Source organism: Tupaia chinensis, unplaced genomic scaffold (genome assembly GCF_000334495.1).
Source record: "Tupaia chinensis unplaced genomic scaffold, TupChi_1.0 Scaffold145592_1, whole genome shotgun sequence".
NCBI lineage: Eukaryota > Metazoa > Chordata > Mammalia > Scandentia > Tupaiidae > Tupaia > Tupaia belangeri.
Window position 1 is genome coordinate 2,105,275 of NW_006205449.1, and position 18,742 is coordinate 2,124,016.

The window sequence follows — 18,742 nt, forward strand, 5'->3', positions numbered from 1 at the left end:
GGGGCCAGGTAAGCCCTCCACTAACTACTGCTGCTCCTGTGGCTTCTCAGGGGCTGCTTACAGTAGGGAGTGGAAGGAACACAGCCCTCAAGTCAGAGTGAGATTTGAATTCCAACACTGTAGCTTGTTGGCTGTCTGAACTTGGGTAACTTCTTCAGTTTCTTTGAACTCATGTCTTTACGTAATTGAAGAGGCCATGAAGTACAGGTGGTAAGATTGCAACTCTGGTTGAGGCTGCATGGGCTCAAATTCCAGTTCCACCACAGGCATGCGTTCACAAATCCAGACCCGATGACTTTGCATCTGGGCCTCAGTTATGCCATCTGTGCAGTGGGGACGGTAATGGTAGCTGCCTTCTGGGTTTGTTGTGGAGATTGAGTGAATTAATGTAGAGGAAGTGCTTTTTGAGCATTTACCTGATACACAGTAAATGCTCCAAAAAACTCATGTTCGCTGTCACTGTTAGTTCTTACTATTAGTAACCTTTACCTTTTTTTTCTTAGAGAAAGCAATACATATTTATTGTTGGAAAAATTAAAAATAGAAAGCAGAAAGGACAGGTCAGTTGCTCACTGTTGGTATTTCTTGCTCTCTGTGTGTATTTTCTTTCTGATATTTTACAAGCATGTACATATTTAAAAAACAAGATAGTCATACTATGTACCCTTCCTTTTACTTTCTATAACAGACCTTTCATTCAGTTATTGATGTAGAAGGCGGAGGTTTGGATAATCGCAAAGACAGGAGATGGCTCACTTTAAACCGATCCTAGGACACAGGTTTTTCTTTTTCTATGCTTTTTTGGGATCAGTGTATCTGAAACTCTTCATCTGAAACTGCAGTTCATTTTAACAGCTGTACATAGTTCTACTTGACTTACTCATGGAATTGGACTATTTGAAAATTACTTTCATCTATAGTTTAGTATGTTAGTACTGCAGGTACATGATAATGTCTCTTATTTCCTCTTTTCTCCCAGTTTAATTTGGATCAGAATCTACTCAACTGCTTTTACACCTAAAAGACTGAATTGGAAAGTTAATTCAGTGGAGAAGATAGCTGTGTCTATGAACTTACTGTCAGTTGAGGATAAAGAAGCTGGATATTGGAAGAAAGAATTTATTAGAAAGCAAATAGCATCTGTAAAAGCAGCACTAGCTCAGGTCCTCAAACCTGTCAACCACTACACAGACCTTCCACTCAAAACCAAGGAGGCGCTCAGGTATGCGGTGTGCCCTTGCAGCGTGTGCTCCATGCATCGGTTACGGCCACTCTAAAGAATAATGGGCAGCTCCGTGTTGTGCACCTAGGACATACATGCACCTCAGCTTGTGGGAGGCTGTCTCTGACAACTGGGTGTGTTTTGTGCACCCATAGAATAGGTAGTGTTTTTCTAGTCCATTTGTGAGAGGTCTTCAAAAAAGTTCATGGAAAATGCATGTTATGAAAAAAGTATGCATGGATTTAAAATTTTTTTCACATCAAAATAAACTCATACTTTATTTCCATCTTTTCCATGAACTTTTTGAAGTCCCCTCATATTTGGCCTAAAGTTGTTATGAAAACCAGAGATCACCTCATATCTGCTCTAAGAAAGCACAAGTATGCCAGGCGTCTTCCCTCTGGGCAGAACCTTGCCCTACTCAGCTGGGTACTGCCAGAACCTGAAGCTCTCGGATGCTCATCGAGTGTGTGTTGGGCAAGCAGGAGTATCCCGGAGAGAACTGTTGGTGGATGAAAGCTGTTAGGTGTGCTCTGAGACATGGGACTGCTGCGGTTTGGGAGCGAGGGGCCTTAGAAGTGTGAGAAGTTACCATTGTGTTTCTTCCTGCAAGGAGGCAAACATTTTTAGTTCTCTTTTCTTTCTCCAGAGCATGTGGTTTAGGCTGGGCAATTATACTGAAAGGAAAGTGAGTCTTACTTAAAGTAAACACTGGAAAGGAGCATGTCATGGAGCACGTCAACCTCTCCATAAACCACACGGCAGTCTCTCTTGCGTGGTATGGCAAACACTGGCCGTGTGTGGCCACACTGTCCACCTTAGAGTTGTGTGGGGTGACACCTGTTTTCATGGACTGGTATAAAAGCCCGACCAAAAACAGGTAAGTACTAGTTCAGCAGAAGAGTTGGGTGAGAACATCTTGTGTCAACATTAGTTGACATTTTATAATTCAAAAACATCACCAGTATAGCAACATTTTAATTGAATTGTATCTTATATTTTTTCTATCATTCTACACCAGTAAAGAATAGGGAGAGAATGCATTTATCACATTCACAACTTGGTCTAAATTTAGATTCTTAATATCTAGGTTATTTATAATAGTAGGAAGTCATATTTTGTTAATAAATTTCCAGAATGATTCATGGATAGCTTTTTGAAGTTTTTAGTTATAACTATTTTAACGGAAAGATCTACAAAACTATAATTTTTCCCCTTTTTTAGTAAATGGTATGCTAATTGTAGTTTAAGTATGAGGTCCTAAAGTTATAATTATTGTCTATTTTGTGTGCCTTTCTGTTGAACTCACTAGGTGTGTGACTCTATGCAAATAACCTGTTCTTTCTGTGCCTCCACTTCTCGCCTGTGAAGTAGGACGATGATCAGTATTAGCACATATGGCCCCTGTGAAGAGCAGAGGCCAGACAGTTGCATCAGTCACGTGCTAGTGCTGCTAGTTCTTATGGCGCCTTCGCTGTCACTCTGCTTTAAGGTGGCTCTGCATGGAACCCACACACAGTACAGGGCCCTCGTCTGCCTCTCCTGTGGGTCTCCCGTGCTCACTTTTGTGGTCATCACTTGTTTTCGCCTCACATCTGGAGGTTGGCATGTCAGTGCTCTTGTCTACTGAGCAAGCTGGCATAGCTTTGTTTAAAATGTATTCTAATGCAGAAGGCATCTCTGTGTCCTCAGTGGTGGCTTCCTGCCTCCCTCCCAGCTTCCTCACTGTCCCAGCATCCCCTAGCATCCCAGTAGTGTCCACCACATCGTCGTTCTTACCATCTCACACGTGCGGCTCCACCCATCAGTCTCTCTGCTTTCTGTCCTTGCTGCAGATCAGAGTGTCGGGCATCACACTGTCTCCCAAGGGTATGTTATTTCATGGTTTTCCTGGGTAAAGGCCCTCTTGAACTCTGTGACTGGGGACCTTGTTTCTGGCTCCTTTCTGGTACTGGCCCTGGGAGGATAGTTTCCTGGTCATTGTGCTCTCTGCCCAGGCTGTGAGCATGAGCATATTCTGACCTCTTTGTGCTGGTACATCTAGGCTTTATTAAATTATTTTTATTAATTAACAAAATTAATTTTGTTATTTTAAAATTAATTTTAATTACTATTTATACATTTAATCACTATACATCATTTAGATTGTAAAGAGATTTTACACAGCATGATATACACCTCAGGCTAGCCCAGATGAGAATAACTATGCACATCTTCATCAACAAATAATAAACCATATCTGTGTCCCATAAATGTCTTACCTCTCTGTTTTTTCCCCAAATTTCCTTTCCTATGCTCATCCCCTTCCACAATATTTACACTTTGTCTCTAGTGTCCATAACAATTTTTAACGCTTATATGTCCTCCAGTCTTTCAGTCTCTGCCATAGAGTGTGGACAGTCAGTATGTGTTAAGGGGAGAAATACAATGTCTCTCTTTCATAGCCAGACTTGCTTCACTCAGCAACAGATCTTTCATATTTGTCCACTATCTATCAAATGCCAGGACCTGGGGTACCAGCAGTTAGCGTAATGGCTATGTCGCTGGACTCCCACGTAGTCGACCGTGGTTCGCGTCCCGGACCCGGTGGCTTAAAACTCACACCGGGTGCGTGTGCGTGCGAGCCCAAGATCTCAAGAGGAGAATGGAGGGGAAGGGATTGCGGTGTGACCATCCCCCCCGGGGGGTGATTTCTCGCTTTCTGTCTCTATGTCTCTCTCTGTCTGTCTGGTGAGCACACATGCCCTATAGCAAAAATCTCTCCAAAAAAAAAAAAAAAAATGCCAGGGCCTGGTTGTTTTTTTATGGTTGAATAGTATTCCATGGGGTTTATGTGTCACACTTTTTCAATCCATTCATCCATTTGTGGACGTTTGGGTTGGTTCCATGTCTTAGCAATTATGAATAAGGCTGCAATGAATATGTGCAAGTGCTTTTCTGACTGAGTGTTCTCCTGTCCTTTGGGTAAATACCCAGGAGTGGGATTGCTGGATCATATGGTAGTTCTATTTGAAGGTCTTTGAGGAACCTCCATATCATTCTCCACAGTGGCTGGACTAATTTACATTCCCACCAACAGAGTAGGAGTGTTCCCCTTTCACTGCATCCCCTTCAACACTTATCATTTTTTTTTTTTAATCTTTGCCATTCTGACTGATGTTAGGTGGTATCTTATGGCTTTATTATATTCTTAAAGCTCCCTTAATGCTATCATGAAAAACATGTGAATTATTTTCCCTGATTGTAATACTAAAGACTTTTTTGTAGCTTCTAACTTTTTTTTCTTTTCTTTTTTGACCAAAGGGTACATATGCTTGCTACAGAGAGAGAGAACTGGAGAGAGAGAGAGAGAGAGAGAGAGAGAGAGAGGAAGCTCTCTACTCCTGAGAATGATCACGCTGCTATCCCTTCTCCTCCATTTCTTCCTTCTTTTAGGATTTTAGGGACACACACACATGTGCCCAGAGTATTTCTCAAGGTACCCAGTCTGGGACTTGAACTGTGCCATGTGGTATCCAGCTGCCTTAACCACTAGGCCATGGGCTAGCCTGCTGAAGATATTTTAGCAATACAGTTTCCTTTTTTATTGCTTATTTATTTTCTTCATGAGGGCAAGAAAGGGGGAAAGCAGACAGCCTTGACAAGAACCTTCACACTTGATCCTCTCCCCAGCCCCGTGGCTGGCCCAAGTTGTGGACGTGCACATAGGTACACTGGAGGCTATAAGCGGGATGCAAACCTGAAGCCTTCCTGAATGGTCTTCTGCAGATGAGGCAGCACTGCTGCTACCTGTGCCTCTCTGACTGGGCCCACAGTTACCTGTTTTTTTTTTTTTAATTATTTTATTTGACTTAATTTATTCATTCATTTATTTAAATTTGACCACAGAGAGACACACATAGAGATAGAGAGAGAGAGATAGAGAGAGGGAAAGTGAGAAAGCAAGCCACCAGGTCTGGGACTCAAACCATAGTCAGCCATGTGGAAGTGTCCAGCACCTTAACCATCATACCACCTGCTGATCCCACCTTGTTTTTTTTTTTAAACATAACACATTTTCAAATTTATTTACTTATTTCTTCTGTGAGAGAAAGGGGGAGAAAGAGAGAGAGAGACAAAGAGATATAGAAAGAGCCAGTTTCTTCCCACAGGGTCCTCATGCTGTGATCCATCCCTAACCAGCCTAAATCATGGGCTCCATGTTTCTGGCCTATCCTAGGGGACTGAGGACACTGGACCTTCCCATGTGGGGTCAGCCCTGTTGAATCTTGCCAGTGTACCACCTACACCCACCACCCTTGCCAGGTTACTGTTCTGTATGGTGCATCTATGTGGATACATCTCTGGGGTTTCCTATGATGTCATGGTGGACACCAGCGTTTTCTCCTGTGCTATTTAGAGTTTCCACATGATGAAGTTACATTTGGGGAACGAGTCCACAGACACTTCTTGTTTGAATATTAGGTTACTTGGCATATCTAGAAAAGTCATTCACAGGTATTTGCACAAAATTGTTAACTTTAATGAAAATAATCACAAAAAACCAACTTTTAAATGGACAGTGTTGAATTGTAAAGCTCAGGTAAAGATAGTGTGTTCCTGAAAATTGTCAACAAGGTTGGGAATACTAGGTAGTAGATAGTGAGGAAAACTCATTTAATATCATTTATTTTCAGTAAAACTCAGTGGACTTAAGCCAGCCTTTTTCTTTTTCTTTTTTTTTTTTTTTTTGCTTTAGGGTGTGCGTGCTTGCCAGACAGAGAGAGACAGAGAGACAGAAAGTGAGAAATCACCCCCCAGGGGGGATGGCCATGCCGCAATCCCTTCTCCTCCATTCTCCTGTCGGGATCTTAGGCATGCACACACACGCGCCTGACGTGAGTTTAAGCCACCGGGTCCGGGACTCGAACCGCGGTCGACTACGTGGGAGTCCAGTGAAATAGCCATTAGGCTAACTGCTGGTCCCCAGCCAGCCTTTGGTGGACTGTGCTCAAGAAAACTGGAGATGTCTCTCAGGAGTCCGTTTGATTGGCACTTTTCCTGCAGGTTTGTTAGTGAGGGTTCCATTGTGCAGGAGGGCAGATTCATGTGCCCCTGTGTGATAGCTGGGAGAGGATTGGTGACTTTTGTTTTTTCCCTTTTCCTCTGTGAAAAGTCTTCAAGAACAGGGAAAGCCCTACTGAAGTAATTTACAGGTTGGATTTCCTATAATTGCCACCTTTCTGCCCAGGCAGTACATTTTCTCCCTCCCCACATTCTCCACTCTAGCGTGTACCTTCACCGCCCCATGCTCCAAGCGCACTGGTGGCCAAATGTTGGCATAGTTTCCATGTCTAAGGCCTTTGAGGCCATGGTAAGAGAGGACACAGTGCATCCCCAGTGTCCATTGAAACGCCTTGTGTCTTCTAGCTTCGTACACTCTGGAGAGTGAGGGAAGAGGGTTTTTCACATTCACCATCCTCTGCTGTCCACACCAATAACAAGAAGGGTAGCCACTCTCCTCACTGAGCACCTGCTAGGTACTGGGTGCTTCCAGGGTGTTTCCTCATTGGGCGTCCAAGCCTACTCCAAGGAGGCTGGTACTGCCCCCATGACAGAAATGGTCTTGGTGGGCAGGACATCGCTGCAGGCATGGTCTCCTGGATCCATCTCAGGTTCCTCCTCATGCTCACCCTTCCCCACGGACATTCTATAGGTCGAGTGTATTTTAGTTTCTTCATGCTCAGGCTCAACACACTTCTCCTGCGCCAATGGGTCCTCAGATCAGAAGACTCCTTTGGAAATGTGAATGCAGGGCCGGGGTAGCATGGTAGCTGCAAGATGAGTTTTGTCCTGTTTTGCTTAATGACCATCTAGGTACCTGTCAGCCGCCATCTTGGCTTGTTGTGCTAAGTGCTGCAGGGAAACCCTTACTTTTATTTTTAAGAATTAATTAATTAATTAATTTTTATTTTATTTATTAATTTATTTTAATTTGACTAGAGAGATATAAAAAGCAAGAGCAAGAGTGAGAGAGTGCGAGAGAAAATTAGAAAGCAAGCCGCCAAGTCCAGAACTCAAACCACAATCGGCCATGTGGGAGTCCAGAGCCTTTAACCACCATGCCACCTGCCAATCCCCAGCAAACCCTTCCTTTTTTAAAAGTTGCCAATGTTAATTTTTAAGTTGACATAGTTATGCGCATTTCTGGGGTAGATGTGGTATTCTGAGACACGGAGAAATGATGAGGTCATGGTAATCAGCATACCCATCACCTCAAACCTTGAACACTTTTTTATTGTAAGAACATTCAGCACTCTTAAAAAAAATTGCTATTTGAAATATACACTGAATTTCACACGCCTGTGAAGACATTTGTAAAGAATTCAGCTATTATGGTCTGCTTTTATGTCACTTAGAGTATTTTATCGTGGTGTATGCATTATTTCACTAACTTGATTGGGAGTACATACTGAGAGTCTGCTTTTATTTCTGTCCCAGGAACGATTCTGTGTTCCTTATGCATTATTTAAATGACACATAATAATTATACATGCTTATGGGATACAGTGATTTTCCAGTATGTGAATATATTATATAAGAGTAAAATTGGGGTAGTTAGCATATCTGTCATCTCAAACATTAATCATTACTTGGCACTGGAAATATTCAAAATCATCTTTTAGCAGGACCAGCAGATGATGTAATGGTTACATTGCTGGACTCCCATATAGTCAGCCATGGTTTGAGTCCCAGCCCTGTGGCTTAAAACTCACACTGTGTGTGTGTGTGCGTGCTCCAAATCCCAAGAGGAGAGTGGAGGAGAAGGGATAGTGGCATGACCATACTCCCTGGGGTGACATTTCTCATTTTCTATCTCTGTGTGTCTGGCAAGTGTATACACCCTATGGCAAAAATCTTTCTTTAAAAAACAAGACCAAAATAATCTTTTAGCTATTTTGAAATATACAAATAGAGAGAGACAGAGAGACAGAAAGTGGTGACGCCACAGTCCCTTCTCCTCCATTCTCCTCTCAGGATCTTGGGCACACATGCACATGTGCCTGGCTTGAGTTTAAGCCACTGGGTCTGGGACTCAAACCATGGTTGACTACATGGGAGTCCAGCAACATAGCCATTATGCCAACTGCTTGTCCCTACAGTAAATTCTTTTTAACTATAGTTACCCTACTCTACTGTAGAACATCAGAGCTGCTGCTGCTTATCTAGCTGTAATTGTGTCTGTTAACCCACAGCTCCTTAGCCTCTCTTCCCAACCTCTAGCAATCAGCATTTCCCACTATTTTCTTTTTCTCATATAAGTGAGAACATGTGAGTTTTTGAGAGTCTGCTTTTGATTATAGTATTGTGCTCAGTTTTTGTGGGGAAAAGAATAGCAGATGGTTCTGCCTCTTTATCGCCTTCCTGATTTTAACTTCTGGCTAAGCCATTGAGTCGACAATAAGAGCAAGGGGAGAAAAACACAGGTGGGTGAGAAATTTGAATGTTTCTATGTTGCTTTTTAGTTTTGCAGTCATTTGTGTCCCACCTCACCAATGTGCCACTAGTTTGAGCCCCTTATTAACATGCCCCTTGAAAGCATTTTTAGATACACTAGAACAATTGATAACAGTACAGATTGGTTAGCTCATCTCTCTCTCTCTCTTTCTCTCTTTTTTTCCGGTTATGAACGTTGAAAGACCTCGATGGCGTTCTTTAATTGCAAGGTACAGTCTGAGTCATTTAACTGAATCCACCATGATTGGCTGCGACAGACTCGTCCAGATCTTCTGCTTAGACCCTGGCCTCCTGGTGGGGCTGTGGAAGGTAAGACTCACAGTTCCACATGTATTCATCGTGAGATAAAATCCTTTAAGGCTTTTCAATAGCTGCATCAGTTTTTTTTTTTTTTAAGACTATTTATTTAACTTTATTTGTTATTATTATTATTATTATTATTATTTTAAAAAATCTGACCAGAGAGATTCAGAGAGAGAGAGAGAGAGATAAAGGGAAAGTAAGAAAGCAGGCCTCCAGGTCCGGGATTGGAACCATGGTTGACCATGTGAGAATCCAGTGCCTTAACTGTCACACTACCTGCCAGCCCTGCTGCATCAGTTTCTTGCTAAGTTCATTTGTCCACCTCCATGACTCTTTGTTTCATTGAGGTTGCTTGGCTGTTCTGAGTCACAGATGACAACCACCTCTCCTGCCTCACCTTCATGTTCACACTGTTCCTTTAACAGTATGGGTCTTTTCCCCCCCTTTTCCCTCTAGTCAATCCACGTTCTCCTTCTTTCCTTTTGTGTCCTTTCTCTGCCAAAGCTTCTCTTACCAACACAGTGTCCTCTCAGGCTCCTTTCTGATCCTGTAGATATGGCATTGAGTATAATTTATGCTTCAGGCAAAGTATCTAAGTTGTTTTTTCCCTCTCCTTAAAACATCTTGCTTTGCCAGGTCAGGCTGATTGCTAGCTCCCTCAGAGAAGAGCAGAACAGTGTGGTTTACCTCCACACACCACACATCTCACTCTGTGGCTTTGGTTGGTGGATGTTTCAAGATAGCGCTCATAGATTTGATTCTGAGAGTGGCGGCATGCATCTGTGGCAGTGACTAGACAAGCAGGAGCGACAGCTTCACGCAGCGCTGCCCCCTTGCCCTCTTTCCTAGCTTTCTGTGGCAATAGGCTCTCTTTGCCTCTTTCCTTTCTGTTAGAAGGTGACTCGTGGGTCAGGCAGCAGTTTGCTCTGCATGTCATGATGATCTGAGTTCGTCAACCCATGTTGACTGCAGAGTTATGAGGACTCCGGTGGTGTGCTCATCCTCCACATTTGCTATTTGGGGTTAGCTACGCCAGTCAGGGTCAGCAGTGCATCTGGGGAGAGGTGGGTATCAGTTTCTGGACAGTCCCATTTCCTGCTGTTGGACCTGGTGGACAAGTGAAGGAATTGACACCAATCATTCTTCCCGAGTCTACAAAGTTAGACAGTACGTGGGAGGGGGTGTTGTGCCAGGAATGTTCAGCATCTGTGAAATTAACCTGCTGTCTGTGAGGGCCTTATCAGTCATGTCTTTTTCTTGGAAGAAGTTTGAAATATCTTGGAACTAGCCTTAAAAAACTTCTGCAATCTTCAAATACAATGTAGCATTTGATATTTTACAAACACTGGGTGTTAGCACTTCTGGTGCTACAGGGTCTGCACATTCGGGTGACTGGTGGTCCTGCTGTCAGTATGATGTATAAGTCTTATTAGATAGTAATAACGTATTAGCAGTAATAATGCATTAACACTGTGGTGATCTTACGCAGTAAGAAACTGCATTTATCTGAAAGATGAATGTGCTGGGATCTTCACAACCCCTTGTGAAAAATTAAAATATTTCCGTTGAAAAATGTATTCTTTTAAATTAACTTTTCAGAAGGAGAAAGAACTGGCTTTTGTTATGGCAAATCTTCATTTACATCAGCTTGTGGAGAGGAGCACATTGGGCTCGGCCACTATGTATGTATTTGTATGTGTGTGTTTACTTTTTGTACAGTTGACAGAAAGGGTTAGAAGCTGATGCCATTGTAATATCCTGAGAACAGCTGCAAAAATACTTTGTTTTTAATCAGTAAACTCAAGCCAACAGGCATAATTACTTAGTTGTTGCTGAAATAATTGGATTATTCATGAATATGTATTCGCTTTATTTATTCTAGTTTAAGGAATTTATACTTAGTAGAATATTATCTATAGGTACAGAATGCTTCATTACTATGAGATGTCTGTGTCATCCCTCATGTTCCTGCACTCACATGAATTTTCATATCTATTTATTTATTTCATTCAAGAGAGAGGGAGAGGGAGAGGGAGGGAAGGAGACAGGTACCCTTGCCAGGGTCTTACCACCCTGCGACCCTCTCACCATCTCCCAGTGAGACAGGACTACAGGCATGAGTGGGCACAGCTGGTGTGTTCAGGTCTACCTGGGGTCTGAGCCTGGGACTCCTGTGTGGCTCCAGTATTGCGCTGTCTGCACCACTGCAGCTGGGACTGAATTTTCACATCTCACAATACATGCAGGCTCCCAGGCCTCTGGCTGAATGTGGCCTGCAGCTATGTCCCATTTGGTCTGGACAGTACATGTCCGCCAGTGAGCTGGAGTGTGTTCAGCCAAGTGCTTGCCATTTCACTGCAGCTCTCAGCCATCTCCTGTAGTCTTAGATTCTCTGTGCTTTCTTTTTTCTTTTTCTTTTTTTTTTTTTTTTTCCTGAAAAGCTTTTGAGTTTGTAACTTTATGAAGTAAGCTTTGTCCATTTTGGTTTTGGGCCTTCTGCCCAGTTTCCTGACCTATAGATCTACTATAGAGCGTCATTGATAGAAAGTGGTGCTTTGAATAGATGTTAATTTTTTAAAAGTATTTTCAGCTCACATATTTTATCTTCAGTGTAGACAAATGCGTGAGCATGTTTTGTTTTGCTTTTAGCCCCTATGAGCTGCCTCCTCATAATGCCTTTGAGATTGACAGCACAGAATACGGACTGCATGGCTACCAACTCCACATCGACATGCACAGCACTGGCGTTTCCTACCTCTGTGTTACATTTCGCAGTTTCTTCACCAAGAAAGGTGAAATTAATTGGGGTTTTGTTTCATTATGAAATGACAAAGTTGTAGAGAGTAGAGAATTAACTTTTATATCTGAGTTAAGAATTGCTGTCCTCACTGGCCACTTCCTAATCTATTGGCATGTTCTCTTGCACGCTCTCCCATACCCCTGTGTCACTACAGGACTTGCCTCGGTGGTGATCTCCCGAGCGTCCGCCTCTGTCTCCTTCAGCAGCGTTGCGCTGTGCTCCATCTTCTGACCTCTGCTCTCCTACAGACACTACCTTACTGTTTTTCCTTGCACTTCACTTCTCACAAACTTCTTCCCTTCTCTCTCAAAGAATTTGTGACATTTGCCCCCAGGCCAGTATAGCGCCTGTCCAGGATGAGAATATGGAGAAACCAGCCTTTCTTCTCTATATGCTGTGTTAGTATTTGTCATTCTTAACAAAGGTAAGGCAGAGGCTGGGGCAGAGGACGGAAGAAGTGAGGGAATGTGGCGTTCTGATTTATGTTACTGTTTTACCTTAGAATCTTTATTTTTCTGTATCCTGTGAACTTGGGGTTTGGTATAGAAACTTGCATAGATTCAAACTTAACATTTTGGTGAGGATTTTATAATATTTTATAGAGGAAATTATGTATTTCATTTTTCATCATATTAAGGGGCACATAATGTCAGGTTGTCCCACTAGTATTGGTAATGCCAAGTTTCACCATTTGGTTAAAATGGTAACCACTAGATTGCTTTATTGTAGAGGTAATCTTCCACATACACTGCTACCCAAAAGTCTTTCACCTAGTAGACTTATTATCTATTAATGATTCTTATCTAAATCATTTTTTTTGTTTAAGTTGAGAAATGTTGATTATTCTATGTATGTTATTCTTTTAATATTTATTAGCTAAGTTTCTTTTTTTTTCTTTTTTTGAGAGGTTTTTGCTATAGGGCATGTGTGCTTGCCAAAAAGACAGAGAGAGACAGAGAAACAGAAAGTGAGAAATCACCTTCCAGGGGGGATGGCCATATTGCAATCCCCTCTCTTCCAGTCTCCTCTTGGGATCTTGGGCACGCACGCACATGTGCCTGGCATGAGTTTAAGCCACTGGGTCCGGGACTCCAGCCGTAGTCGACTACATGGGAGTCCAGCGACGTAGCCATTATGCTACTACTGGTCCCTGCTAAGTTTTTATAAAGAACGTTTTCTTCTCACCTTACTGAACTCCTATAATGGCAAGAAAAATGTTTAATTAATTGGGGTTTTGTCTTATTATGACACTTTTCAGATTAAGAAATTGATGTAATAGTCACTTTTGGGGACGAAAATGATTTTGAGCTATCTCTCCTTCTTATCTTGCCTCTGTTCTTTGTTTAGTGTCACTTTGGACTCTTGGATTTTTATTAATTCAGTGATTTATGGTTAGTTAGAGACTATATTCTTTTTGAAGTTAAAATTATCCCATTTGCTCACTGGGATATACTTTAATCTGCCTTTGGTGCTTCTTAGCTACACCTTCATTAGTCTCTTAGTTTTCTTTGCTTTTTGGCTCAGAGAGAGTTATAGGTTTTCCTGTGCTTGTTGACATTTTTGTTAGAGTTATGTCAAATGTATATATTAACCTCAGGTGAATTGGTATCTTTGTTTTGTCCTATCCAAGAATGTGGAATGTCTCTAATTTATTTAAACATAGTTCTATGTCTTTTAGGTGTGTTTCAGAATTTTCTTTGTACTAGTTTTGCACATTTATTAAGACTTAGCAAATGTTAGTTTTTTAAATGATATCTTCTAGGTGTTTTCTTTTTTCTTTTTTTTGAAGAGGTTTTTGCTACAGGGCATGTGCGCTTGCCAGAGAGACAGAAAGCGAGAAATCACCCCCCCAGGGGGGATGGCCATGCCGCAGTCCCTTCCCTTCCATTCTTGACTCAGGATCTTCCGCACGTACATACATGCGCCCGCCGTGAGTTTAAGCCACCAGGTCCAGGATTCGAACTGTGGTTGACTATGTGGGAGACCAGTGACATAGCCATTACTCTAACTGCTGGTCCCCCTTTTTAGGTGTTTTTGACATTTTTATGTGTGTGGTTTTTGTCTCAGACCACTCTTAGAATTAGTTGGGAAGTATTCCTTCCTCTTGAATTTTTTGGAGTATTTTGCACAGAATTGTTATTATTTCCTCCTCTGCTGTTTACTAGAATTCATCCGTGAAGCCTTCAAGACATGAAACTTTCTTTGTGAGAATGTTAATTTAATTTAATTTAAATTTTTTTATATTTTTGCCATGAGGATGTGCTTGCTGGAGTGACAGAAAAACAGAAAGGAAGGGAAAGTGAGAAATCACCCCCTGAGGGGATGGGTGTACGGTGTTCCCTTCTCCTCCATTCTTCTTTTGGGATTTTGGGCACACAGGCACACGTGTCCATTGTATTTTTCAAGCCGCTGGGTCTGGGACTCAAACTGTGGGGTTAACCATCTGAGTTCCAGTGCCTTAACCACCATACTACATGCTGGCCCTGTGGGAAAGTTTTGAATTACAATTTCATTTTGTTGTTAATTTTTAAAGTTTATTTATTTCTTCCATGAGAAAGAGAGAACGAAAGACAAAGAGAGGCATCTCTAACGGATGCGTCATCCTGTGATGTACCCCTCAGCCTCAGCGAGCCAGGGTCACGTACAGGGAGACCTTGGGATGTGAATATCTCCAGCATCATGGAGCATGGTGTTACCACGGCACCACTGTGACTAGCCAGTTTCAATTTCTTTAATATCATAGAAATAGGGCTACTTAAATTATATATTTCTTCTTGAATGAGCTTTGATATTTTTGTCTTTCAAGATATTTATCCATCTTATCTAAGTTGCCAAATTTATTGGCATGAAGTTCATAATAGTTCATTATTATCTTTATTATTTATTTGCTATAAGGCATGTGCACTTGCCAGAGAGAGAGAGAGATGAACAAAATAAGAAAGAGAAGTGACCACTCTCTTTTTGGGATATTGTGCACACACAAACATGTGCCTGGTATGTTTTTCAAGTCCCTGGATCTGGGCTTGAACCGCAGAATTAGCCATGTGAGATCCAGTGCCTTAACCACTGCACCACCTAATTGGCTCCTGTCGCGCAACTGACGACTCCAGAGACGGTCTTCTCTTCAGCACTTTATTTCCCCAGGCTCTGAATACAGAAGTTCTTTTCTTCCTCCCCAACCCTAGGACCTTATAAAGGGCCCCTGGCCAATCGGGACGTTGTCCACGTGCACAGAAGCCAGTCCTCGAAAGAGGATTGGTTGCATGCGGTGTTCCCCGTGCTCTACACGCTCCCCACTGCCCTACTTCCTTAAAGTTGTTTACTGCTTTTAGCGCGCAGCGGGCTTCCGTTGAGTGCCATTTTGAAATAGGCACTGAGGGCGATGGGCGGGGGCGCTCCACAGGCTCCCTTATCTTCTGAATAACTGTAGAATCTGTAGTGATGTCACCTGATCTCTGATATTGGTAATCTGTATTATTTCTTACTTGCCTTTTCCGTGTGAATAGAAGTTGATAGATTTTATTGATCTCTGAGAATCAGCTTTGGGTTTCATTCATTTTTTTTTTCTCTATTATAATTTGGTTATATATTTGCAAGTCACATTTTATTCTTTCCACTTTTTCTTTTCGTGTTTACTTTTATAGTTTGTTCTTTTTCTAGTTTCTTAAGAGAGGAGCTAAATTCATTGATTTGAGAACTTTCCTTTTAAAATAGACATTTGGTGCTATAAACTTCCTTTAGCATTACAACATAATGCTTTAGTGGCATCCCATAACTTATAACATGTTTTGTTTTTATTTATTTTAAAATACTTTTTGAAACATTTCTCTTTTGACTTCTTTTTCTCATTTTAAAACATTTTATACAATTTTTTATTGCTGTAGGATGTGTGTGCTTGTCAGAGACAGACAGAGAAAGAAAAAAATGAGAAATAATTCCCTAGGTGGATGGTCATGCTACAATCCCTTTTCTCCTTTCACCTCTTAGGATTTTAGGCATGCATGCACACACGCCCAGTGTGATTTTCAAGCTGCTAAGTCTGGGGTTTGAACTGCATTTGACCAGGTGAAAGACCAGCACCTTAACTACCATGCCACCTGTTGGCCCCTTAATTCTTCTTTTTCTTTTTCTTTTTTTGAAGAGGTTTTCTCTTATAGGGCACGTGCGCTCACTAGAAAGACAGAGAGCAACAGAGAGAGAGACAGTGAGAAATCACCCCCCAGGAGGGATGGCCACGCCACAATCCCTTCTCCTCCTTTCTCCTCTCAGGATCTTGGGCGTGCATGCACACTCACCCAGTGTGAGTTTAAGCCACTGGGTATCGGACTAGAACCGCGGTCGACTACATGGGAGTCCAGCGATATAGCCATTACATTAACTGCTGGTCCTGCCCCTTGATTCTTCTTTGACCTATGATTCAGATAGAGGTATGTTATCTAATTTCTAAGCATTTGGGAATTTTCTGGATATCTTTCTGTTACTGATATCTTTCTGTTACTGATTTCTAATATAATTTTATTGTGGTTAGGAAATATATAACTTGGAATTACTTTAAATGAATTGAGACTTGATTTACAATTCCAAATATGACCTCTTTGGCGTACGCTCCATGTGTACTAAGAAGAGCATGTATGCTGTTGTTGCTGAGTAGAGTGTTCTGAAATGTTAGTCAGGTAAAGATGGTTGAGAGTGTTCAGTTTTCTGCCTACTTGTTTTATCAATTACTGAGAGAGTAGTGCTGAAATCTCCAGTTTTGTTGTGTTTCTCCTTGCTGTGCTATCAGTTTTGCTACTTATATTTTGAAATGCTGTTATTGTATTCATAAACATTAAAGACTGTTGGGTCCCACTGACTAATTGACCTTTATCACTATGAAATGACCTCCTTTATTCTTTGTAATAATCTTTTCTCTGAAATTTATTCTGCTGATATTAGCATTCCAGCTCACTAGGTTAGCACAGAGTAACTTTTTAAAAAATTCTTTTACTGTAAACCTTCTTGAGTCTTCATGTTTGATACTTTTAAAGTCTCTTATGATCTATGATTATCTCTTTCATGCCATTTGTTTGTTGAAGACACTGGCTCTGTCTATACAATTTTCTGCATTTTGGGCGATTATTTCCAATTTTGGTGTCTCTTATATTTTCCAAACACTGGTAATTAGCTCTAGAAGCTTGATCAGATTTTAATTTTTTTTCAAGAATACTTTCTAGCTGACATTATATAGTTCTGTTTTATCAGAAAGACATGCTTTTCTAAATATTGTTATGATTGATCAGTGGGTTCAGGGATTTTTCAACCTGCTATTTCTGTTTATAAATTTCTATATGAAGGCTGCAAATGTTTACCAAATGATGAGTACCTGTATCCATTATTTGATTAGAGATGACAAAAGGATTTTCTAGTTCCATTATTCCTTTTACATCTGTTTGGTAGAATTCTTTTTTTTTTTTTTTTTTTAAGAGGGATATTTTGCTATATGGTGTGTGTGCTCACCAGAGAGACAGAGACAAAGAGACAGAGAGACAGAAAGCAAGAAATCACCACTTTGAGGGATGGCCATGTGGCGATCCCTTTTCCTCTATTCTTTTCTTAGGATTTTGGGCATGCATGCACACATATCTGGTGAGAGTTTTAAGCCTCTGGGTGTGAGACTCAAACTGTGGTTGACTACGTGGGAGTCCAGCAACATAACCATTACACTATCTGCTGGTTCCTAGAAATCTTTATAAAGAATTTAAAATTTTTTTTTTTTTTTGAGAGAAGTTTTTGCTATAGGGCGTGTACACTCGCCAGAAAGACAGAGAGAGACAGAAAGTGAGAAATCACCCCCCAGGAAAGATGGCCACGCCACAATCCCTTCTCCTCCATTCTTCTCTCAGGATCTTGGACATGCACGCACACGCGCCCGGTGTGAGTTTAAGTCACCAGGTCCGGGACTCAAACTGCAGTCGACTACATGGGAGTCCAGCGACATAGCCATTACACCAACTCCTGGTCCCAATAATTTTTTCTTATCAACTATTTGGTTGCAGTGAAATACAGCTTATATAGGAATGTCAGGGTATATGCTTGATTCTTTCTTTTTATATAATAGTGAATTAATGCTCCAGTGGTCTTCAGATTCACTTGTAAGTTTTTTGGGGTATATCATTAACTCTTAGATTTTGAAAATATGTAGTTTATGTATTTTTGTCCATTTTTGGTCATTTTTATTTGTATTGTTATTTTGGAGCTCACATTGTCTTGTCGTGGCCATTGTCTCCTGCGTTCTTTTGACATGGTTAGTCATCTTATTTCTTCCGAGTCACTGGCAGGTCCAAAGCTGATCCCGAAAGTCAGCTATCTAATTCCCTAAAGTTAGCCTGCGGCTAAGCTCTGGTCTCCCTTGGCTCATGTGACCCCAGAGCCAAGGGTCCCAAACATCTGCTCCACTCCTCCCATGCACTTTGCTCTGTACCGATGTGCACTCAGGGTATAGTTGTCTGCTGTGACTGTCACTCCGGGGTGCTGACATCAGGGCTGTCGGGTGGGCACTTCTCTGCAGATGGGCTGAAGCAGCGCTCGGCCCTTCTCTGAACCAGTCTCTCCCCTCAGTGGCAGTGTGACTGTTTTGACACATATGAGGCAAAGTTCAATGAAAGAAGAGGAAACAGAGATGGGAATAATTGGCCTTTTGTCTTTATGCTTGAAGACTTCACGAGTGGATTCAAATGCATTTCCTCTTCACATGATTCTGCTGAGAATCAGCAGAGGGTGCTGTTGCCATCAGAGTGTCTATAATGTTTTTAAAAAGTACAAAGAAAAAGTTCTCTAGTTTTTGAGAAACTCCTGTGGTACCCGGTGGTATATTTAGTAAATTCCAGCTATGTCATTGCAGTTGAGATGGCTGTGCTTGGCCCTACTTCTATAAACACTCT

The 18,742-nt window shown here is 41.6% G+C and overlaps 1 protein-coding gene across 1 annotated transcript in view; it reads left to right on the forward strand.

Annotated features, from left to right (window-relative positions):
- Positions 1 to 1,934: 1,934 nt before the first annotated feature.
- The window catches only part of FBXO15 (F-box protein 15), a gene marked incomplete at its 5' end in the record, with an annotated part of 44,443 nt that continues 27,635 nt past the window's right edge, over positions 1,935 to 18,742 (forward strand). The window contains 4 exon segments of the mRNA XM_014584064.1: positions 1,935 to 2,102; positions 8,902 to 9,028; positions 10,622 to 10,704; positions 11,672 to 11,814. Coding sequence (XP_014439550.1) covers positions 1,935 to 2,102; positions 8,902 to 9,028; positions 10,622 to 10,704; positions 11,672 to 11,814 — 521 coding nt within the window.